This window comes from Chiloscyllium punctatum, chromosome 38, assembly GCF_047496795.1.
Source record: "Chiloscyllium punctatum isolate Juve2018m chromosome 38, sChiPun1.3, whole genome shotgun sequence".
Lineage (NCBI taxonomy): Eukaryota > Metazoa > Chordata > Chondrichthyes > Orectolobiformes > Hemiscylliidae > Chiloscyllium > Chiloscyllium punctatum.
Genome location: NC_092776.1, coordinates 47774436 through 47793836, shown reverse-complemented (window position 1 = coordinate 47793836; position 19401 = coordinate 47774436). Strand labels below are relative to the sequence as shown.

General features: G+C 43.2%; 1 protein-coding gene across 1 annotated transcript in view; it reads left to right on the top strand.

The window, feature by feature from the left end:
• The first annotated feature begins 1085 nt into the window (after positions 1-1085).
• LOC140463603 (uncharacterized) overlaps positions 1086-19401 on the top strand; it is a 55323-nt gene continuing 37007 nt past the window's right edge. Inside the window, exons 1-3 of the mRNA XM_072557820.1 lie at positions 1086-1458; positions 8544-8715; positions 16589-16705. Of these exons, the coding sequence (XP_072413921.1) occupies positions 1417-1458; positions 8544-8715; positions 16589-16705 (331 nt within the window). The 5' untranslated portion in view covers positions 1086-1416. The remainder of the gene's footprint in view (positions 1459-8543; positions 8716-16588; positions 16706-19401) is intronic.

Below are 19401 nucleotides of genomic sequence, written 5' to 3'. Positions count from 1 at the left end.
CTATGGGCACCTGGTGCGGAAGGGTGTGGGCAGATTAGGGAATCTCCTCCTGGGTCTGCTCCTGGGCCTCGCTAAGCTGGGTATAAACAGGTTCAGGCAGCAGGCCATGGAAGGGGTTGTTGTTTTGGCTGACTGCCTGCCTCTCTTCCGTGGTTATGTTCTAGGCCGGGTGTCCCTGGAAAGCGAATATGTGGTATCCACCAATGCTCTTGATGCCTTTAGGCACAGGTGGGAACCGCGGGGAGTGGAGTGCTTTATTCCCCCTTCCAATTCCAAACTGATTTAGTCCCTGCCCCTCCCCCTTCACTTGCATTACGCAGGCATTGCCCTCTTGCTTGTTAATGGTTCACTGGTCACTTGGGTGCTTTCCTGTTGGTGGGAAATATCGAATAAAGTTCGTGCACAATGATGTCTTTGTACCGAGTCACTACACATACACTCACAGCCACCGGCGATGTGGGGAATAAAATAAATAAACAGGAGATTCAGAAGTTCGCCTCAGTCTAGGGACTGGCATTAAGCTGGCTGGTCACATCCTAAGAAAGAAAACAAACAAAAACGGGGTCCCAGAGATACTGACTCTGAAGAAGCAGTCCCAAGATCAGGGAATGTTCACGTGTAAATAAAGGGATGACTCGGTGAGGGATACCAGCCTCTCTGGAGTTACTTCACCTAAACCTGGTCCAGGAGGTCCTGGTTCAAGACCCACCTGTTCCGAAGCTATGTGATAACATCTCTGAACAGATTGATTAGAAAAACAGGAATAGCACTTTGGGCTTCATCAGAAGCAGGTTTGAGAACAGGAGTAAAGTTGCCTCGATGAAAAGTTTGATTATTTTTTTTCCGAGGGAGGGATTATATTGAACAGAGAGGGAGTAAAATGGATACTCACCAGTGCAATCGCCTGGGATGGTGAAATTATCTGCAGAGGAATGTGGAATGAGGAATGTGGGCCTGAATTCTTCAGAGTTTGGAAAAATTAAACATGATACTCGTTGAACTTTACTGGTCGCTGATAGTGTGAATGTCGATAGGCTGTTCCTTCTGGATAATCATTACAACCAAAGAGTCACTGGTGTGGGGCGTGAACTGCTCATAACCTTTTGACTCGGTTACAGTCAACATTGACCTTTTGATAGAATTTTTAAGAAAGTTTATTCCAAAGTTTAGCACGACTAAACAAATTGTCATAAAGCATCGGCGAATGTAATTTTGTTTTTTTAAAAAAAAGACATACAAAGCCCTGCATGAATTAAGAGACGTGTTTGGAAACGCTGATTCAGAGCCGAGAGCTCCTTCTGTGAGAGAGAGGCGGCATCGCTTCCCGGTTTCTTTCACTTTCACAGTTGAGGGAGCAGCAAACTAGGAGCCAGCTGTCTCTGGGAGAGAGACAGAGAGAGAGAGACAGACAGAAAAATGAGGCGAACGTGCCCGATGTTGCTGGTGTTGTCTTTCCTGGTGAGTGAATTCGGATCGTGACAGTCAGAGGCTGGAAGAAAGTGCGGGTTTGAAAACACGGCCAGGCTGTAGGGTGACACAAGGGAGCTGTGTTGCTCACCCGACTCTCTGTTCGCTCCCCGGCGCATTCAGTGGATTAATAACTTATAACGCGGGCTGGAGGAGAGTTGCTGGGGAGCTGTCTGGGCATGTTAACTTCATCAGTTAGTTGTCTCGACACTAATGGAAATCAAAGTTGACTGTACTTCTTAAATTCAGCCTCCCCCTCCCAAGATTTGTCATTGACTGATTGTGTGAAGTTCACATCACACTGTAGCAAATCAGAAATCAAGAATTTATTTTTTGTATGCGGATTGTCCCCGGTGTTTGTTCCAACACACTCTCATACTGATAAAGAGCACACAAGTACAGCATTAGCGGAAAAAAATAACCTGTGTGTTTTGACACCTTCTGTTTCTTATTAGTGTTGTAAGCAAAATCATTTTGGTGTTTGTATTTTGTTCAGAACGTAAGAATTAAGGGCAGGAGCAGGCAGTTCGGCCCCTCAAGACTGCTTCCCGACTCAGTACGATCGTGGCTCATTTCATCTGGGCCTCAACTCGTTTCTTGCCCGCGCTCCACAACCCTTCAAACCATTATTAATTAAAAATCGGCCTAAGTTACTCGGTGTCCCAGTATCCATCGCACTCTGGGATAGTGAGTCCCGCAGATTCATGTCACTTTGTAAGAAATAATCTATCCTCCTGTCTGTTTGAGTTCTGCTACTCTTATAGTAAAACTATGACCTCCCCTTCTAAATTGCCGCACATGAGTAAGCATCTGCTCTGTCTACTTTGCCAATTCCCTTGAATTTTTTTTCCTTTTTTTCCCCTTTCTTTTTAAAAATCCCCCTGCAAAAGCACTGCACCCAATTCCCTTTCATGTCTTGTGCATCTCAATTAAATGTCCTCACATTCTTCTAAACGCCAAAAGAGCAAAGGCCTAAACTGCTCAAACTCTCATCAAATGACAAACCCTTCATCTCTGGAATCAATCGATTGAACCTCGTCTGAACTGTGTCCAATGAAGCTAAATCCCTCCTCAAATAGGGGATCAAATTTATATACAATGTTTATTTGTTCTTGGGATGTGAGCAACACTGTCAAGGCCACTACTTATTGCATGAAAAGCACTTAAGGTGGTGAGCTGTGTTTTTGCACCATTGCTGTCTTTGGGGTGTAAATACATCCATGGTGATTTTTGTTTTCTCTGTAGCATTTTGATATGACTGAGTGGCTTCATGCACCATTTCAGAGGACACATACAAGCCATGTTGCTGTGGTTTGGAGTCTTGCAGAGAGCAGATGGTCTAAGGAGTAGATTACCTCCCCTCGAGGATAGCAGTGGGTATTTACAGCAATCTGATAAATTCACGATCATTATATAGTGTGGTTTGCATTTCATTCTGATTAACTCATTTAAAATTTCACCTCTTCCTCCACCCCCCACTCTTGTGGAGGGACTTGATAACTTGTTTCCGGTGTGCTACATTGGGCCTGTGCATTACTAGCCCAGTAATATCAATGCTGTACTGCTGTCCCCTAATTTGGAACAATTTTTTTATATTTACATGTTTTTTTGAATGCCTGTTGCTTCCTGTGCCAAGTGTTAAGAGGAAGCTTTGCAAAAGAGGTTTTTCTAAATAATCAAAATAAGGAAAATCTTAGTGACATGCATAGCTACAAAAAAATAATAAATGCAGATAATGTATCAGTTTATTATTTTTAAATTAAATTGAAAAGTAAAGTCTTTTTAAAGATAGTTTTCCTGTAAGTGTATTTCCCTAAAGATAGTGACTCATATTGGATTTGTTTCTTAAGTACTAGCAACCAAAAGGGAGTTGCCCCAATGGTCCACAGTTATGTGAAAGACTGACGGCATACTTTAGTGAGGTTTAAAAGCTGTATAGGTTAAAAAGTCAAACCCACTCCTCTGCTCATCCACTATATACACACACACACACACACAGACACACACCCACATATCAGGTTAAATAATAAACAAAAGCAAAGACTTTATCTTGCTAGTTAATAATTGGGAGAAAGTGAGGACTGCAGATGCTGGGGATCAGAGCTTAAAAATGTGTTGCTGGAAAAGCGCAGCAGGTCAGGCAGCATCAAAGGAGAAGGAGAATCGACGTTTCGGGCATAAGCCCTTCTTCAGGAATGAGGAGGGTGTGCCAAGCAGGCTAAGATAAAAGGTAGGGAGGAGGGACTTGGGGGAGGGGTGTTGGGAATGCGATAGATGGAAGGAAGTTAAGGTGAGGCTGATAGGCCGGAGAGGGGGTGGGAGTGGAGAGGTCGGGAAGAAGATTGTAAGGCAAGAAGGCGGTGCTGAGACTGAGGGTTGGTTTTGGTAATGAGTATTAGAATAATGACAAATTTTGCTCTGCTGCTATACTTGAATTTTTAGACTGAACAATATGGTTTATTTGGTAAGTAAAAGTGAGAATAGCAGCTGCAGGAACTTCAAATTGAGGTTGAATACAATACCTACCCTGGATAATTTCTGGCTTCTCCACTGTATTGATACTTCTTGTGCAGACCTTGAGCGAGATACCCATTGCCTCCAAAACAGCAGGAGCCTGGAAGAACGCAGCATCAAGCAGTGGAGAAGTCGACATTTTGGGTATAACCCTTCTTCAGGAAAGGGGGTAGGGGGAACTTCAGATAAAGCAAAGGGGAGAGGGGACGGGATGGTGAGGTAGTAATAGGTGAACATGGGTTGTGGATGTGACTTGGTTGGTCGATGGGAAGGATAAATCCTATTGGTAGCCAGAAGGAAGAGTCGGTTGGAGAGATGGAAGGGAGGTGGCGGAGCTGGAAAGGGAGTCAGGGAATGGGAAGGGAGGTTATTTGAAATTGGAGAAGTCTATGTTGAGCCCTCCAGGCTGGAGGCTGCCCAGGCGGAAGATGAGGTGTCGTTCCTCCAATCTGCAGTCTGGTTCACTGTGGTAATGGAGGAGGCCGAGGATGGGCATGTCAGAAAGGGGGTGGGAAAGGGAATTGAAATGAGCGGTGACCGGGAGGTCAGGTCAGCACCTGCGGGCCTAGCTGAGATACTCAGCGAAATATTGCCTCAGTTTATGTTTGCTCTCCCTGGTGTAGAGATGACCACATCGGGAGCATTGGATACAGTAAAATAGGTTGGGAGAGAGGCAGGTGAATCTCTGTCTCACCTGGAAGGACTGTGTTGAGCTCCTGAATGGACGTGAGGGGTGAGCTGTGTTGGCAGGTTTGCATCTTTTATGACTGCGGGGGAAGGTACCTGGGGGAGTTAGGGGTGGTCGGTGCGGTGGGTGTTGTGAACCAAGGAGTGATGAAGGGAATGGTCCTTGGAAGGCAGAGACGGGTGGGGAGGGGAAGATGTTCTTGATGGTGGGGTCTAGTAAAGTTGAAATGTTTGAGGATGATGAATTAGATGCAGAGACTAATGGGGTGGAAAGTGAGGATAAGGGGGACTCTGTCTTTATTATGCTTGGTTTAGAGCAGTGGAGCAGGGAATGGAGGAGGTATGGTGGAGGGCTATCTGGTTGACAGAGGAGGGGGAACTACATTATTCAAAATAGGTGACATCTGGGGTGCTTGAGAGTTGACCAGCTACTCATCAGAGCAGATGTGATGGAAATGAGGAATTGGGGCAAAAGGGATGGAGTTTTTGCAGGAGATCTTGGACATCACCCTCCCTTTTCTTGACCTCTCTATTTCCATCTCCAGCAACAGTTTACAGACTGACATTTAATATAAACCCACAGACTCCCATAACGACCTGAAGTATACCTCCTCCTATCTCTTATCCTGCAAAAACTCCATCCGTTTTCCCAAATCCTCCGTCTCTGTCGCATCTGCTCAGATGAGGCGACATTCCATTCCCAAGCATCCCAGATCATCCACACACCCCTCAACTGCACCACCTCCCTTCCCCAGTCTATTGCTCTAAACCCCTCCCCCGCTCCAAACATAGTAAAGACAAGGTACCCCTTACCCTCACTTTCCACCTGACTAGTCTCCGCATCTGACGTAGCATCAAAGGCAGGCATCAGCCATGCTCTGACCTGCTATGGCCACATCAAAGAGAGCAGGCCCCCCTCCTCAGTGGAGCATGAACAAAACTCAAAACAGGGTTTGGAAGGTGATTTGGTGGATTTCTGCTGTGTGTCTTGAAGATAGTACATGCTGCTGCTGCTACTAAGCATTGGTGGTGTTAGGAGTGGTTCTTTCCACATCCACAAGCAATCAAGTGGGCTGCTTTGTCCTCTTTTGGGGTCAAGGGATGATGGGAGGATTCTGTTTCTGAGATGGCCCATTGCATGGCAGTTGTGTAGCATGAATGTTACTTGCCAGTTGTCAGCCCAATCCTGTACACTGTCAAAGCCTTGCTTCACTTGGACACAGACTGCTTCAGTATTTGAGGAATCCTGAAAATTGTGCAATCTTCAATGAATATTTTCTCTTCTCTTGGAGGGAAAGTCATTCGTGAAGCAGATGAACCCCTGCGGAGATGTCGTGGATCTGAGATGACTGACTTCCGACAACCACGCAACCAACTTCTTGTGTGCCAAGTAGGACTCCTACCGGCACAGGTTTCCTCTAATTCCCAATGACTGTGGTTTGTCTGAGTCTCCTTGAGGCTACACACAGTAAAATGTTGTCTTGATGTCCAGGGCAGTTACTCTCACCTCCCCTCTGGAATTCAGCTCCTTTTGTCCATATTTGAACCAAGTCTGTAATGCGGTCAGGAGCTGAGTGGCCCTGGCAGAATGCAATGTGAGGCTCAGTGAGCTAAGTAAGTTTGTAAGTACGTGTTGCTTGATAGCCCTGTTGATGACATTTCCATCACTTTACAGGTGATTGTGAGTAGATCGATGGGGTCAAAATTACTAAATTGGATTTGTCATACATTTTGTGATCAGCATCTACCTGGACAAATTTAGCAGTACAGACCCAATTGACTGAAGGGCTTTTTCTGTACTGTACATTGTTACAGTGTACTAAAGCTGCTTGTCTAGTGCACATCTTCAGTACTATTGCTAACATGTTGTCAGGGCTCATAAGCTTTGCAGTTTTCAGCTGCTCCAACTATTTCCTGATATCATATGGAGTACATTGAACTGGCTGATAACTGGTATCTGTAATGGTGGGGACCACTGGAGGAGGCCGAGATGAATCATCCACTTAGCACTTCTGGCTGAAAATCATTGCATATGCTTGGAGCACAGCTCTACTATTGCCGATGATCCACAGCACCTCATATATGTCCAGTCTTGAGTTGCTAGATCCTTTCATTTGTCTGTCCCATTTAGCACAGTGGTAGTGGCACCCAATAAGTGGGGGTGGCACAGTGGCTCAGTAGTTAGCACTGCTGCCTCACAGCGCCAGGAACCCGGGTTTGATTCCAGCCTTGGGTGAATTCTGTGTGGAGTTTTCATATTCTCCCTGTGTCTGCATGGATTTCCTCCGGGTGTTCTCGTTTTCTCCCACAGTCCAAAGATGTGCAGGTCAGGTGAATTGGTCATGCTAAATTGCCCATAGTGTTCAGGGATGTGGAGGTTAGGTGCCTTGGTCAGGGGTAAATATAGGGTAGAGGAATGGTTCTGGGTAGATTACTCTTTGGAAGGTTGGTGTGGACTTGTTGGGCCAATGGGCCTATTTCCACTCTATAGGGATTCTAGAATACGATAAAGGTTATTCTCAATATGAAGGCAGGACTTCACAAGGCCTCTGTAGTGGTCACTCTTATGAATTCTGTCATAGATAGATGGTTCTGCAGAATGAGGTCAAGTGTGTTTTTCCCTTTTGGTTCCGTCACTACCTGCCACAGATCCAGCCCAGCAGCAGCGTTCTTTAGGAGCTGACCAACTCAATTGGCAGAACTTTTGCTGAGGTTTCCCACCCAGAATGCATTCTGTGCCCTTGTTACCCTCACTGCTGTCTTCAAGTGATGATGAATTAATACTAATCAGGTATGGTGTACTGTGGAGGTGGCGGGGGAGTTGGGGTAGGGGCGGGGGGAAGTGGAATGGATATGTTGTAATCAGGAGGATTGTCCATGTTTGGTTTGATGTCATGAGACTTCATGGGATCCAGAGTCCAAGTTGAGGACTCCCAGAACAGTTCCCTCCTGAATGGGCACTACTGTTCTTCCACACATATTGAACCTGTTCTGGGATGATGGTGGTGGTGTTTGGGATGTTGTCCGTAATGTATTGGAGTTAAGTTTGCTGTTTCATTCTGTAAGTGAGATTGTGTCAATCAGGTGCTTGACTGGTTTGTGAGGCAGCTGTCCCAATTTTGGTACCAGCCTTCAGCTGTAACCGGCCTCCAGCTGAAGGATATTTTAGAGGGTTGATATAGCTGATGCCTTCATTGATGTTCGGTCCATCTGGTTTCATGTTTCTTTTTTCAGATTTTCTAGCAGTTCCTCTGTCACATGTCGGCCAAACCAGATAAGAACAGCATTTTTCCTTCCCTAAAAATAACTTGGGTGAACTAGTTGGGATTTTTATGCCAATGGTTTCATTATCATCATTAGACTTTTAATTCCAGATTATTATTGAATCCATTGCCTGCTGTGGTGAGATTTGAACTCAGGTCCTCAGAACATTACCTGGGTTTCTGGATTACTAGTCCCATTATAACATTGCACCTGCACCTCCATGTCTTATCATAACGATTGCTTATTAAGGAAATGTGTTTCCTGCCTCCAGAGTGTCCAATCCTTTAATAATCTTATATGTCTCAATCATATCCCCTCTCAGTCTTCTAAACTCAAGGGTATACAAGCCCAGTCGCTCCAGTCTTTCAGTGTAAGATAATCCCGCCATTCCATGAATTGACCTCGTGCACCTACACTGCACTCCCTCAATAGCCAGATTGCTAGATTTCCTTGTTGAAGTTGTTAGCTCATTTAGTTTAAATGTCTTGAATGTGATTATGCTTCATAATTTAACTAGAATCTTGCATTTTATTTGTCCATTTATAAATAATTTTCTTGGTGCAACTTTACAGAAATCTGACATCACTGTTTCATCAAATCATGTTTTGCAGATTGGGATAAATGCCCATCAATCTACCCAAGAGGAGAGGAATGCTGTTCAAAATAGTTTATCAACTGACAATATTTCGGGTTCAGTACAGAGCTGGCCCATGAAACGACGTTTCCGAAGGGACGATAGTTGTCCATCTGGTTCACCATCGAATTGCAGCAAATGTAAGGCAGGTAAGTGAGTGTTAACTCTGAACAAGTACACAGCATTGGATTACTGCCATCTCTGCAAAATATTTCTAAACAGCACATATTGGAAACTTGGAACTTCCTTTTAATAACAACAAAAACCTGCATTCCTGTAATGCTTCACTGAAGTGCACTCACACAAAGGTAATACCAAGACATTGAAGGATTTGCAGGCTTGGCAGAAGATGTGGGATTTAGGGTGGGCCTTTCTGGGGGAGAGAGAGGTTGAGATGTGAGATATTTACGAAGTAGTGGCATGGCTGGGAATGAGGTGGGCAAAGCAATTGCGAAAGGGGGAAGAGGGGTTTGCACAATAGACAATAGACAACAGGTGCAGGAGTAGGCCATTCTGCCCTTTGAGCCTGCACCACCATTCAATATGATCATGGCTGATCATCCTTAATCAGTATCCTGTTCCTGCCTTATCTCCATAACCCTTGATTCCACAATCCTTGAGAGCTCTATCCAACTCTTTCTTAAATGAATCCAGAGACTGGGCCTCCACTGCCCTCTGGGGCAGAGCATTCCACACAGCCACCACTCTCTGGGTGAAGAAGTTTCTCCTCATCTCTGTCCTAAATGGTCTACCCCGTATTTTTAAGCTGTGTCCTCTGGTTTGGCACTCGCCCATCAGTGGAAATGTGTTTCCTGCCTCCAGAGTGTCCAATCCTTTAATAATCTTATATGTCTCAATCATATCCTCTCAGTCTTCTAAACTCAAGGGTATACAAGCCCAGTCGCTCCAGTCTTTCAGTGTAAGATAATCCCGCCATTCCATGAATTGACCTCGTGCACCTACACTGCACTCCCTCAATAGCCAGAATGTCTTTCCTCACATTTGGAGACCAGAGCTGCACACAGTACTCCAGGTGTGGTCTCACCAGGGCTCTGTACGGCTGCAGAAGAGAACCTCTTTGCTTCTATACTCAATCCCTCTTGTTATGAAGGCCAGCATGCCATTAGCCTCCTTCACTACCTGCTGTACCTGCAAGCTTACCTTCATTGGCTGGTGTACAAGAACACCCAGATCTCTTTGTACTGCCCCTTTACCTAAATTGATTCCATTTAGGTAGTAATCTGCCTTCCTGTTCTTGCCACCAAAGTGGATAAACCATACATTTATCCACATTAAACTGCATCTGACCACTCACCTAACCTGTCCAGGTCACCCTGTAATTTCTTAATATCCACTTCACATTTCACCCTGCCACCCAGCTTAGTATCATCAGCAAATTTGCTAATGTTATTACTAATACCATCTTCTATATCATTAACATATATTGTAAAAAGCTGCAGTGCCAGTACTGATCCCTGCGGTACCCACTGGTCACTGCCTGCCATTCCGAAATGGAGCCGATTATCACTACTCTTTGTTTCCTGTCAGCCAACCAACTTTCAATCCAAGTTAGTACTTTGCCCCCAATACCATGCGCCCTAATTTTGCTCACTAACCTCCTATGTGGGACTTTATCAAAAGCTTTCTGAAAGTCCAGGTACACTACATCTACTGGATCTCCCTCGTCCATCTTCAGAGTTACATCCTCAAAAATTCCAGAAGATTAGTCAGGCATGATTTCCCCTTCATAAATCCATGCTGACTCTGACCTATCCTGTTACTACTATCCAGATGTGTCGTAAATTCATCCTTTATAATAGACTCCAGTATCTTTCCCACCACTGAGGTCAGACTAACTGGTCTATAATTTCCTGCTTTCTCTCTCCCACCTTTCTTAAAAAGTGGTACAACATTAGCCACCCTCCAATCCACAGGAACTGATCCTGAATCTATCGAACTCTGGAAAATAATCACCAACGCATCCACGATTTCTCGAGCCACCTCCTTCAGTACCCTGGGATGTAGACCATCAGGCCCCGGGGACTTATCAACCTTTAGATCTAACAGTCTGTCCAACACCAATTTCTGGCAAATATAAATTCCCTTCAGGTCAGGTCCTTCAGCCACTGTTACCTCAGGGAGATTGCTTGTGTCTTCCCCAGTGAACAAAGATCTGAAGTACCAATTCAATTCTTCTGCCATTTCTTTGTTCCCTGCAATATATTCCCTTGTTTCTGTCTTCAAGGGCCCAATTTTAGTCTTAACCATTTTTTTGCCTTTCACATACCTTAAAAAAAGCTTTTACTATCCTCCTTTTATATTTTTGGCCAGTTTACCTTCATACCTCATTTTTTTCTCTGCGTATTTCCTTCTTAGTAATCCTCTGTTGTTCTTTAAAAGCTTTCTAGACCTCCGTTTTCTCACTTATCTTTGTTATGTTATACTTTTTCTCTTTTAACTCTTATATGTTTCTTAACTTCCCTCGTCAGCCACGGTCACCCATGCCTCCTCCTAGGATCTTTCTTCCTTTTTGAAATGAACTGATCCTGCATCTTCTGCATTATACACCGAAATATCTGCCATTGTTCCTCCACTATCATCCCTGCTAAGGTATTGCACCATTGAACTTTGGCCAGCTCCTCCCTCATAGCTCCATAGTTCCCTTTTATTCAACAGAAATGTTGTCACTTCTGATTGTACTTTCTCCCTCTCAAATTGCAGATTGAAGCTTATTGTATTATGGTCACTACTTCCCAATGGCTCCTTCACTTCGAGGTCCCTGATCAATTCTGGTTCGTTGCACCATACCACATCCAGAATTGCCTTCTCCCTGGTTGGCTCCAGCACTAGCTGTTCTAAGAATCCATCTCTGAGGCACTCCACAAAGTCTCTTTCTTAAGGTCCAATACCATCCTGATTCTCCCAGCCTACCTGCATGTTGAAATCCCCCCATAACAACTGTAGTAACATCTTTGCGACAGGACAATTTCAGCTCCTGATTTAACTTGCATCCAACATCCAGACTACTGTTTGGGGGCCTGTAAATAACTCCCAAGAGGGTCTTTTTACCCTTGGTATTTCTCAGCTCTATCCACACTGACTCTAAGTCCCCAGATTCTAGGTCCCCCCCACGTAAGGGACTGAATATCATCCCTTACCAATATGGCCACCCCACCCCCTCTGCCCGTCAGTCTGTCCTTACGATAGCACTTGTAGCCTTGAATAATCATTTCCTAGGCCCTGTCCAGTTGAAGCCACATCTCAGTTATCCCCACAATATTGTATCTGCCAATTTCCAAAAGAGCCTCAAGCTCATCCATCTTGTTCCTAATGCTTCGTGTGTTCATGTGTAGTGGTTTTAATTTGTTACTGCCCTCACCCTTCCCATCAACTCCTATTTCACTCAACCTTACAGCATGATCCCTTTTTGAGTTTTCTGCCTCATTGATACAGTTGTCTTTCATGACTTCCCTTGTTCTAACTTTCCCCCCAATTTCCTTCTTAAACATCCAGTTTGTCCCCTCCCCCCCGGCTACTTAGTTTAAACGTAGCTGTGTTGCAGTAGCAAACCTGCCTGCCAGAATGCTGGTCCCTAACCTATTAAGGTGCAAACCATCTCTCTTGTAGAATTTATGTTTACCACAAAACATACCCCAGTGACCCAAGAATTTAAATCCTTGCTTCCTGCACCAGTTCCCCAGCCATATGTTCAAGTCCATTATCTCCCTGTTTCTGGCCTCACCAGCCCGAGGAACTGGAAGCAAACCGGAGATAACCACCCTGGACATCCTGCTTTTCAGCCTTCTTCCTAGTTCTCCGAAGTCCCGCTGTAGTATGTTCCTCCTCTTCTTCCCGACATCATTTGTGCCGACATGTACCACCACCTCTGGCTCTTCACCTTCGTCCTTGAGGATTTCCTGCACTCTGTCTGTGATGTATTTAACCCTGACACCAGGAAGGCAACACACCATCCTTAAGTCCCATCTGCTGCCACAAAAACTCCGGTCAGTTCCTCTCACTATGGAGTCCCCTATTACCACGGCTCTGTGCGATGTCCGACTTTTCCGCTCTGTCTCCACTGATAGAATCTAAGGAAGGAACATTTGGTATTGAAGGGGTTAGAGGTTGGGAGGATAGTCAAGGCCTGATGCAGTTGAATTTAAACACAGTGATGAACATTTTAATTTAAGCTGTTGGAGGGTCAATTTAGTCAACCACATTACTTAGGCTCTACAGCCACTTGGAGACCAGACCAGGTAAGGATGGCAGTTTCCTTCCCAAATGGGCATCAGTGAACAATGGTTCACAAACTTCGATTAATTCCAGATTTTTATTGAATTCAAATTCCACCATCTACTGCAGTGAGATTTGAACCCCAAGTCACCTAAACATTACCTGGGCCTCTGGATTAACGAGCAATAATCCCACTAAACCATCACCTCTCCATGTTAGCCAACCCACTATCAAAGTACTATTCTGAGGAAAGGTCACTGGACTCGAAACGTTCACTCTGATTTCTCTCCACAGCTGCTGCCAGAGCTGCTGAGATTTTCCAGAAATTTCTGTTTTTGTTTCAGATTTCCACTGTACTTTCGGTTTATTTCCCGCATTATCCTAGCTGATGTATTACCCAATGCCATGTCATCTTGTATATCAACCTTTTGTTTAGCTCCATATCAAATACCTCCTGGAAGTCTATATATACACTATATCTATACCTTGCTTGTTATATCTTTAAGAACTCCAGCATGAAACGATACTGACTCTGTTGGATTGTTTTTGACTTTCCAATTGTCCTCTTGTAAATTCCTTAATAATGGATTCTAAAAACTTTTCAATGACCTATGTTAAACTAACTGGTCTACAGTTTTCTACTTTTTGCATTTCTCCCTCCCTTTTTGAATATAGCAGTGTTTTGCAATCCTCTGGAACCTTTCTCTCATCCAGGGAATTTGGGATATTATAACAATGGATCCACTGTCTGTTTCTGCCTTCAATTCCAATAGTTTGCTCAGTACTTTTTCTCGTGGTGATGATGATTTATTCTTAATTCCTCCCTTTTTATAATCTCTGCATTACCTGTTCCTACTGGGATAGTACTAATGTCATCCACTGGGAATACTGAAGCTACATACTGACTTAGTAACTCTGCCATTGCTGGCTTCCCACTCCTTAGTCTCATGCTCCAAGGGGTCAACATTCACTTTAATTACTGTCTTCACTTTTATATATTTACAGGAGTTTTTACTATGTGTTTTTTTTTAATAGTTTGTGTGTTTTCTTTCATAATTTCCATTGCTCTTTTTATTACTTTTTCAGTAACCTTTGTTGATCATTTCCCAATCCTCCAGCCTGTCACTCACTTTTGCAATTGTGGTATGGCGTAGTTTTTGTCTTTAACTTCTTTGCTTAGTCATGGATGGTTTTTACCCCCTTACTGTCTTTCTTCCTTTCTGAAATATAGTTTAGTTGGAAGAAATTGAATATCTCCTAAAACATTCATTACTGTTCACCAACCAACTCACCTTATAGTTTTCCTGCCCAGCTCATGGGGGCCAGATCTGTCCTTGTAACTATGCAATTACACTTGCTTAACTCCAGAAAGGTGGTGTGGGATGTTGAAACTCTAGCATGCTGTGATCACTCTTCCCTAGCCTTTACCATGAGCCTATTAATTAATACGACATTGTTACACAATACTGAATTGGGTGCTTTCTGGTTGACTCCATACCATTTCACTCCAAGAACCAACCCTTAATACACTCAATGAAATTTCCTTTGAAGATACCCTTGCCAATTTGTTTAATTTAGCCTCTATACATATTAAAAACACCCATGATTATTGTTATACCTTTCCTCTAACCCCTAGTATTTCCTGGTTTAAACTGTGCCCACTGTGGATTTACTGTTTGGCAACCTAAAGATCACTCCTATTCGGGACTTCTTTCCTATGCTCTTTCTTTTTTCTGCCCAAACTGATTCTACATCTTGATCCCCAGTGCTGACATAATTTCTCAGTATGGCACTGATCCTATCCTTTGCAAACAAAGTAACACCAGCTCCTTTTCCTTCCTTCCTTCCTTTCTATTCTTCCGAAGCATTATTCGTTTTCTAAACCTGGTCTCCCTGCAACCTCATCTCAGTAATTGCCACCAAATTGTAACCATTTGTTTCTACTTGTGCTGTTAATTCATTAATTTTATTCTAAATTCCTTGTCCATTCATATATACAAAGCTATGAAATGCATCCTCTTATCAAATTTCCCTCATCTTGTACAATTCCTGGGTGTGATATGACATTCCCTCATTCTTCCCCTTCATTTTAATCACTAACTTGCATTCTTGTCTTCTCCTTTAACTTCAGTTTTCTAATTTTCCACACAATTGATTCCAGAGCCACCACTAAACCTCTAAGAATAACCCAGGTTCATCAGGTCTCTGGTCTCAGTATGATTCAGATGGAGCCCATTCCATCAGAACAGCTGTCCTCTTCCCCGATACTGGTGCTAATATCCCATGAATTCGAACCTGTTTCTCCCACACCAATCTTTGAGCCACATGTTTACCTCTTTAATCTTAATGACTTTGTGCCAATTAGCTTGAGGCTTGGGTAGTAATATGGAGATTGTAACCTTTTTTTGGTTCTGCTTTTTAATTTAACCCCTAACTTCTCCTATTCCTGCAGCAGAACCTCTTTCCTTGTTCTTCCTATGTTTGTGGACTACATCAATGAGACCTTTCCCTTCCCACTTAAAGTTCCTCTGCAGCCAGGTGAGATATCCTGAACCCGGGCACCAGGCAGGCAATGTAGCCTTCGGGACTCTTTGATCTTGTTTGTTCGAATGACTATACTATCCCTGACATGTTTCTCTTTTCTCCACACTCTTGAGTGGCTCCCTGGACAGTGGTGCTATGATCCATTTGCTCATCCTCCCTACAGATCCACTCTCATCCATGAAGGGAGCAAGAATGTCAAACCTGTTAGATAAGCTCCAGAGTTGATGCTCCTTCAACACTACCTCCTGGATCCCCTAATCTGCCTTGCTCATAGTCACACACTTTCTGTCCCTGTCTCCTGACCAAATTCTAGGTAGTTCATCTAAAGGTAGTGACAGCCTTCTTAAACACAGTGCCCAGGTATCTCTCCCTCCTCCCTGATGTGTTGCAGTGTCTGAAGTTCAGCCTCCACCTCACCAATTCCCTGTTAGAGGTTCCTCAACTATGAGCAAGGCAGATAGGGGGATCCAGGAGGTAGTACTGAAAGAGCATCAACTCTTGAGCTTGTCTAACTGGTTTGACATTCCTGGTTTGACATTCTTGTTCCCTTTATAACCACTTGGTACAGATGTGGTCACTATGGACCACAATGGTGTCCACCAGCTCCTAAATCACGCATTGCTTGGCCCAGCACTTCTATTTTACTTAGCTGCTAGTTTGATTTTTAAAAAATTCTTTCTAGTCTTTTGTAATATATGAAACATTTCTTCTATTTTCTTTTAATCTGAGAACAATTTATAGTAGGCATTCAGATCAGCTATTACTAACTACTAGTAAACTTATAGTTTTCCCTGTGATTCATTCTGTTTTGTCTCTAAGCCTGGGCCTCAGTTTATTCTGTAAAAAGACCTTGCGAGCTATGAACCAGAAAAAAAATGCAAAAAGCACTTCTGCACTGAACTCCCACTGTGCTCCACATTCCTAGAAACACCGACTCACTCAGGCTGTGCTCTCTCTAACTGCTATTGTGAAGCTTATGGTTTGGATTAGTTCAGGCTGGAGATGAAAATAGATGAGTGGACGAGGATTTCAGTAGATGATAGACTATGGAAGGTGCAGAGTTGGGTGATTTCTTCTTTTGTAGTGGCAACATAAGTCTACCCCCAATAATTGGTTTGATTCTTCTGAAGTGTTAAGTATTTTAATGCCTTTAAAATGCCTTTTGAACTGCTGTGTTTTTAAAATCTGATATGGCTATATGCTGCAGTTTGTTTTAGTCCTTACATTCACATTGTTTGCTCTTAGGTACTTATCTGGCACGTTGCACTTGTAATTGTGTGGAGTGTCGAGAGGGTGAATTTACAGATAGTGAAAATCACTTGCCTGAATGTAGGCGATGTCTGCAATGCCAGGCGAATGACGGTAAGTACATGGTTTTTTTTTTACCAAAAAGCCCATCTGGATATGCTTCACTAACTGCCTAAGATTATGTGTACCAAATACTGAAGGCATTCCAGTTAAATAGAACTAGATTCATACAGCACCAAAGGTCATTTGGCCTTTTTGGCTTGTGCGGCCAAATTAAAAAGAAACCCCTTTTCTGATGCAGGATGGCTGTGAAGTCTGACATTTGTTGTCCATTTCTAGTTGACCAATAGTTAACACAATTGTGTTTCTTACTTGGTCACCTTAGAAAGTGGTTTCTGCAATGTTTTATTGGAATATAAATTAAATTCACATCTGAGGCATCCTTTTTAATCTGCCTCCACCACCCTTTCCACGTAGAATGTTCCAGATCCCAACAGCTTGTAACATTGGATTAGATTCCCTACAGTGCAGAAACAAGCCCTTCAGCCCAACAAGTCCTCACCGATCCTCCGAAGAGTAACCCACCCCAGGCCCATTTCCCTCCAACCAATACACCTAACACTATGGGCGATTTAGCATGGCCAATTCATCTAACCTGCACATCTTTGGACTGTGGGAGGAAACCCACACAGACACATAGAGAATGTACAAACTTCATACAGACAGTCACCCAAGGCTTGAATTGAACCTGGGACCCGGGTGCTGTGAGGTAGCAGTGCTAACCACTGAGCCACTATGCTACCCAAATTTCAGTAACACCTTCATCTTCCTTCATGGTTCGTTTACCAACTTGTTAGGTATTTAAATTCTTACTGATGGAAACATTTTCTTGTACTTACTGTATTAGAAAAACTTCCATAATTTTGAGCATCTCGACTAAATCTCCCCCTAATCTTTTCTGCTCTGAGAAGTTTCATCCCGGTTTCTGAAGTATCTCCACAAATACTCTTGATATTGAAGGAATGGTGGATTGCTTTATGGCCATATGGCAATTTATTAAACTTCAAGCTTTCAGAATTGTGGCATAGGGTTGGATTTTGCAGTCTCTGGTAAACAAATAACAACAGTTGGTCATTACACTTAACATGTCCGCAGATCTTTAAGTTGAGGCTTGCATTAGAACCTCTGGTGATGAAAGAAGCCTTTGTGTGCAGTGGCCTGTGTAGCACAGAGACCAAACCAGGAAGGAGCAGTTAGACTATTTAATAAAATGCCTAACCAGTTATAGAAAGGGAAACAAAGAAATAAATAGTAAGATTGAGCATGAGGGATTAGAGAGATGGAAAGAGAAAGTGAAAAAAAAATTGATTTTTATTTTAATTAAAGCCTGAAAGAATGAGACTCCACATTTGTAAAAGTTACATTTCAGATGCAGAGAGGTTGTTTGGTAGATTATAGCGTAGGAAATTTAATTCCACTAGGATGAATGAGTCTTAATATTTTAGATGAGGTTAGTGGGCATGTACTAAGTAGTTCTTACAGCTTTTATACCCTTTTGTATATTTAAATTCTGAGTCTCTGCTACTGCAAAGCTTTGAGAGTAGCAGGACACTTTGGACAAGAGTTTCCTGATTTCTGTGTTTGACTGTGTGTATGTGAGGATGCTGGAATTTGTCCAACTTAATTTTCTATAAGAGTGAACAGTGATAGCCTTACCATGATTGCTACTGAAAATTTTAACCAATCAATTGACAACTGCAGCCTGCGACTTGTACTTTTGAAGCAAAGGGTTTCTAAGCCAGCTCAGCGTATTATTTGTGGTGAACCTTTTGAAAGATCTGGGCTGAGAAAGCTTTGCAGAATTGCTGCTCCCCACAATCTATTCCTTCATGAAATGCATTGTGGAAGACCTAACTAGCATGTAGAAATTGAGTTACGGGTGTACAGGGCTCAGAGTCTGCTTCCCACTGTGTCTTCAATGAAGGAATAGGTCTCACAGTGGGAGCAACACTGAAATTTTACTGCCCTGGAGGCTTGTAACTTCCACTGGAAGTGAACATCAGATTAATAAGGAACTCATGAAGGAAGAAGATGGGAAGCAGTTTCGAAACAATATTGTGAAAATGTAATTGGCATGAAGTTCATACTGGTTAGCTGTTGGCTGAGTGATGCCAGACCACTTACTCATGAGGGTAATGGTGCTTACACAGCAAGCTTGCATTGAAAGCACAGAGAACATGAAAGAAATTTATAAAATCATCAGGGGTACACATAGGGTCAATGGTAGGTGTCTTTTCCAGAGGGTGCAGGATTTCAAGACTAGTGGGCTCCAATTTAAGGTGAGAGGAGAGAGATTTTAAAAAAGACATGAAGGTCAAATTGTTTACACAGAGGGTAGTTCGCCTGTGGAATGAACTTCCTGAGGAAGTGGTGGATGCGGGCTCAATTGCAATGTTTAAAAGACATTTGGATAGGTCTATGAATAGGATTGATTTTAGGAAGGACATGGCCAGGAGCAGGCAACTGGGATGAGCTTAATTTGGGATTATGGTTGGCATGGATTGGTTGGACTGAAAGGTCTATTTCTGTGCTGTATCACTCTGACTCTAAAATGTTCATGATGTCTACCAGCATGTCATGCTGATTTGATGTCACATTTATCATTTTGGAGCTCAGCGATTTTGCTAACATCCTCTTTTAATCATGCACAATGAAAACAGCTTCAATGGCAGGCAGGAGCTCTGCGCCAACACTGTTTAAATGGATTGCCAACTAATCGGTTGGTTTGCTGATTGAATTTAGTTGGGAGC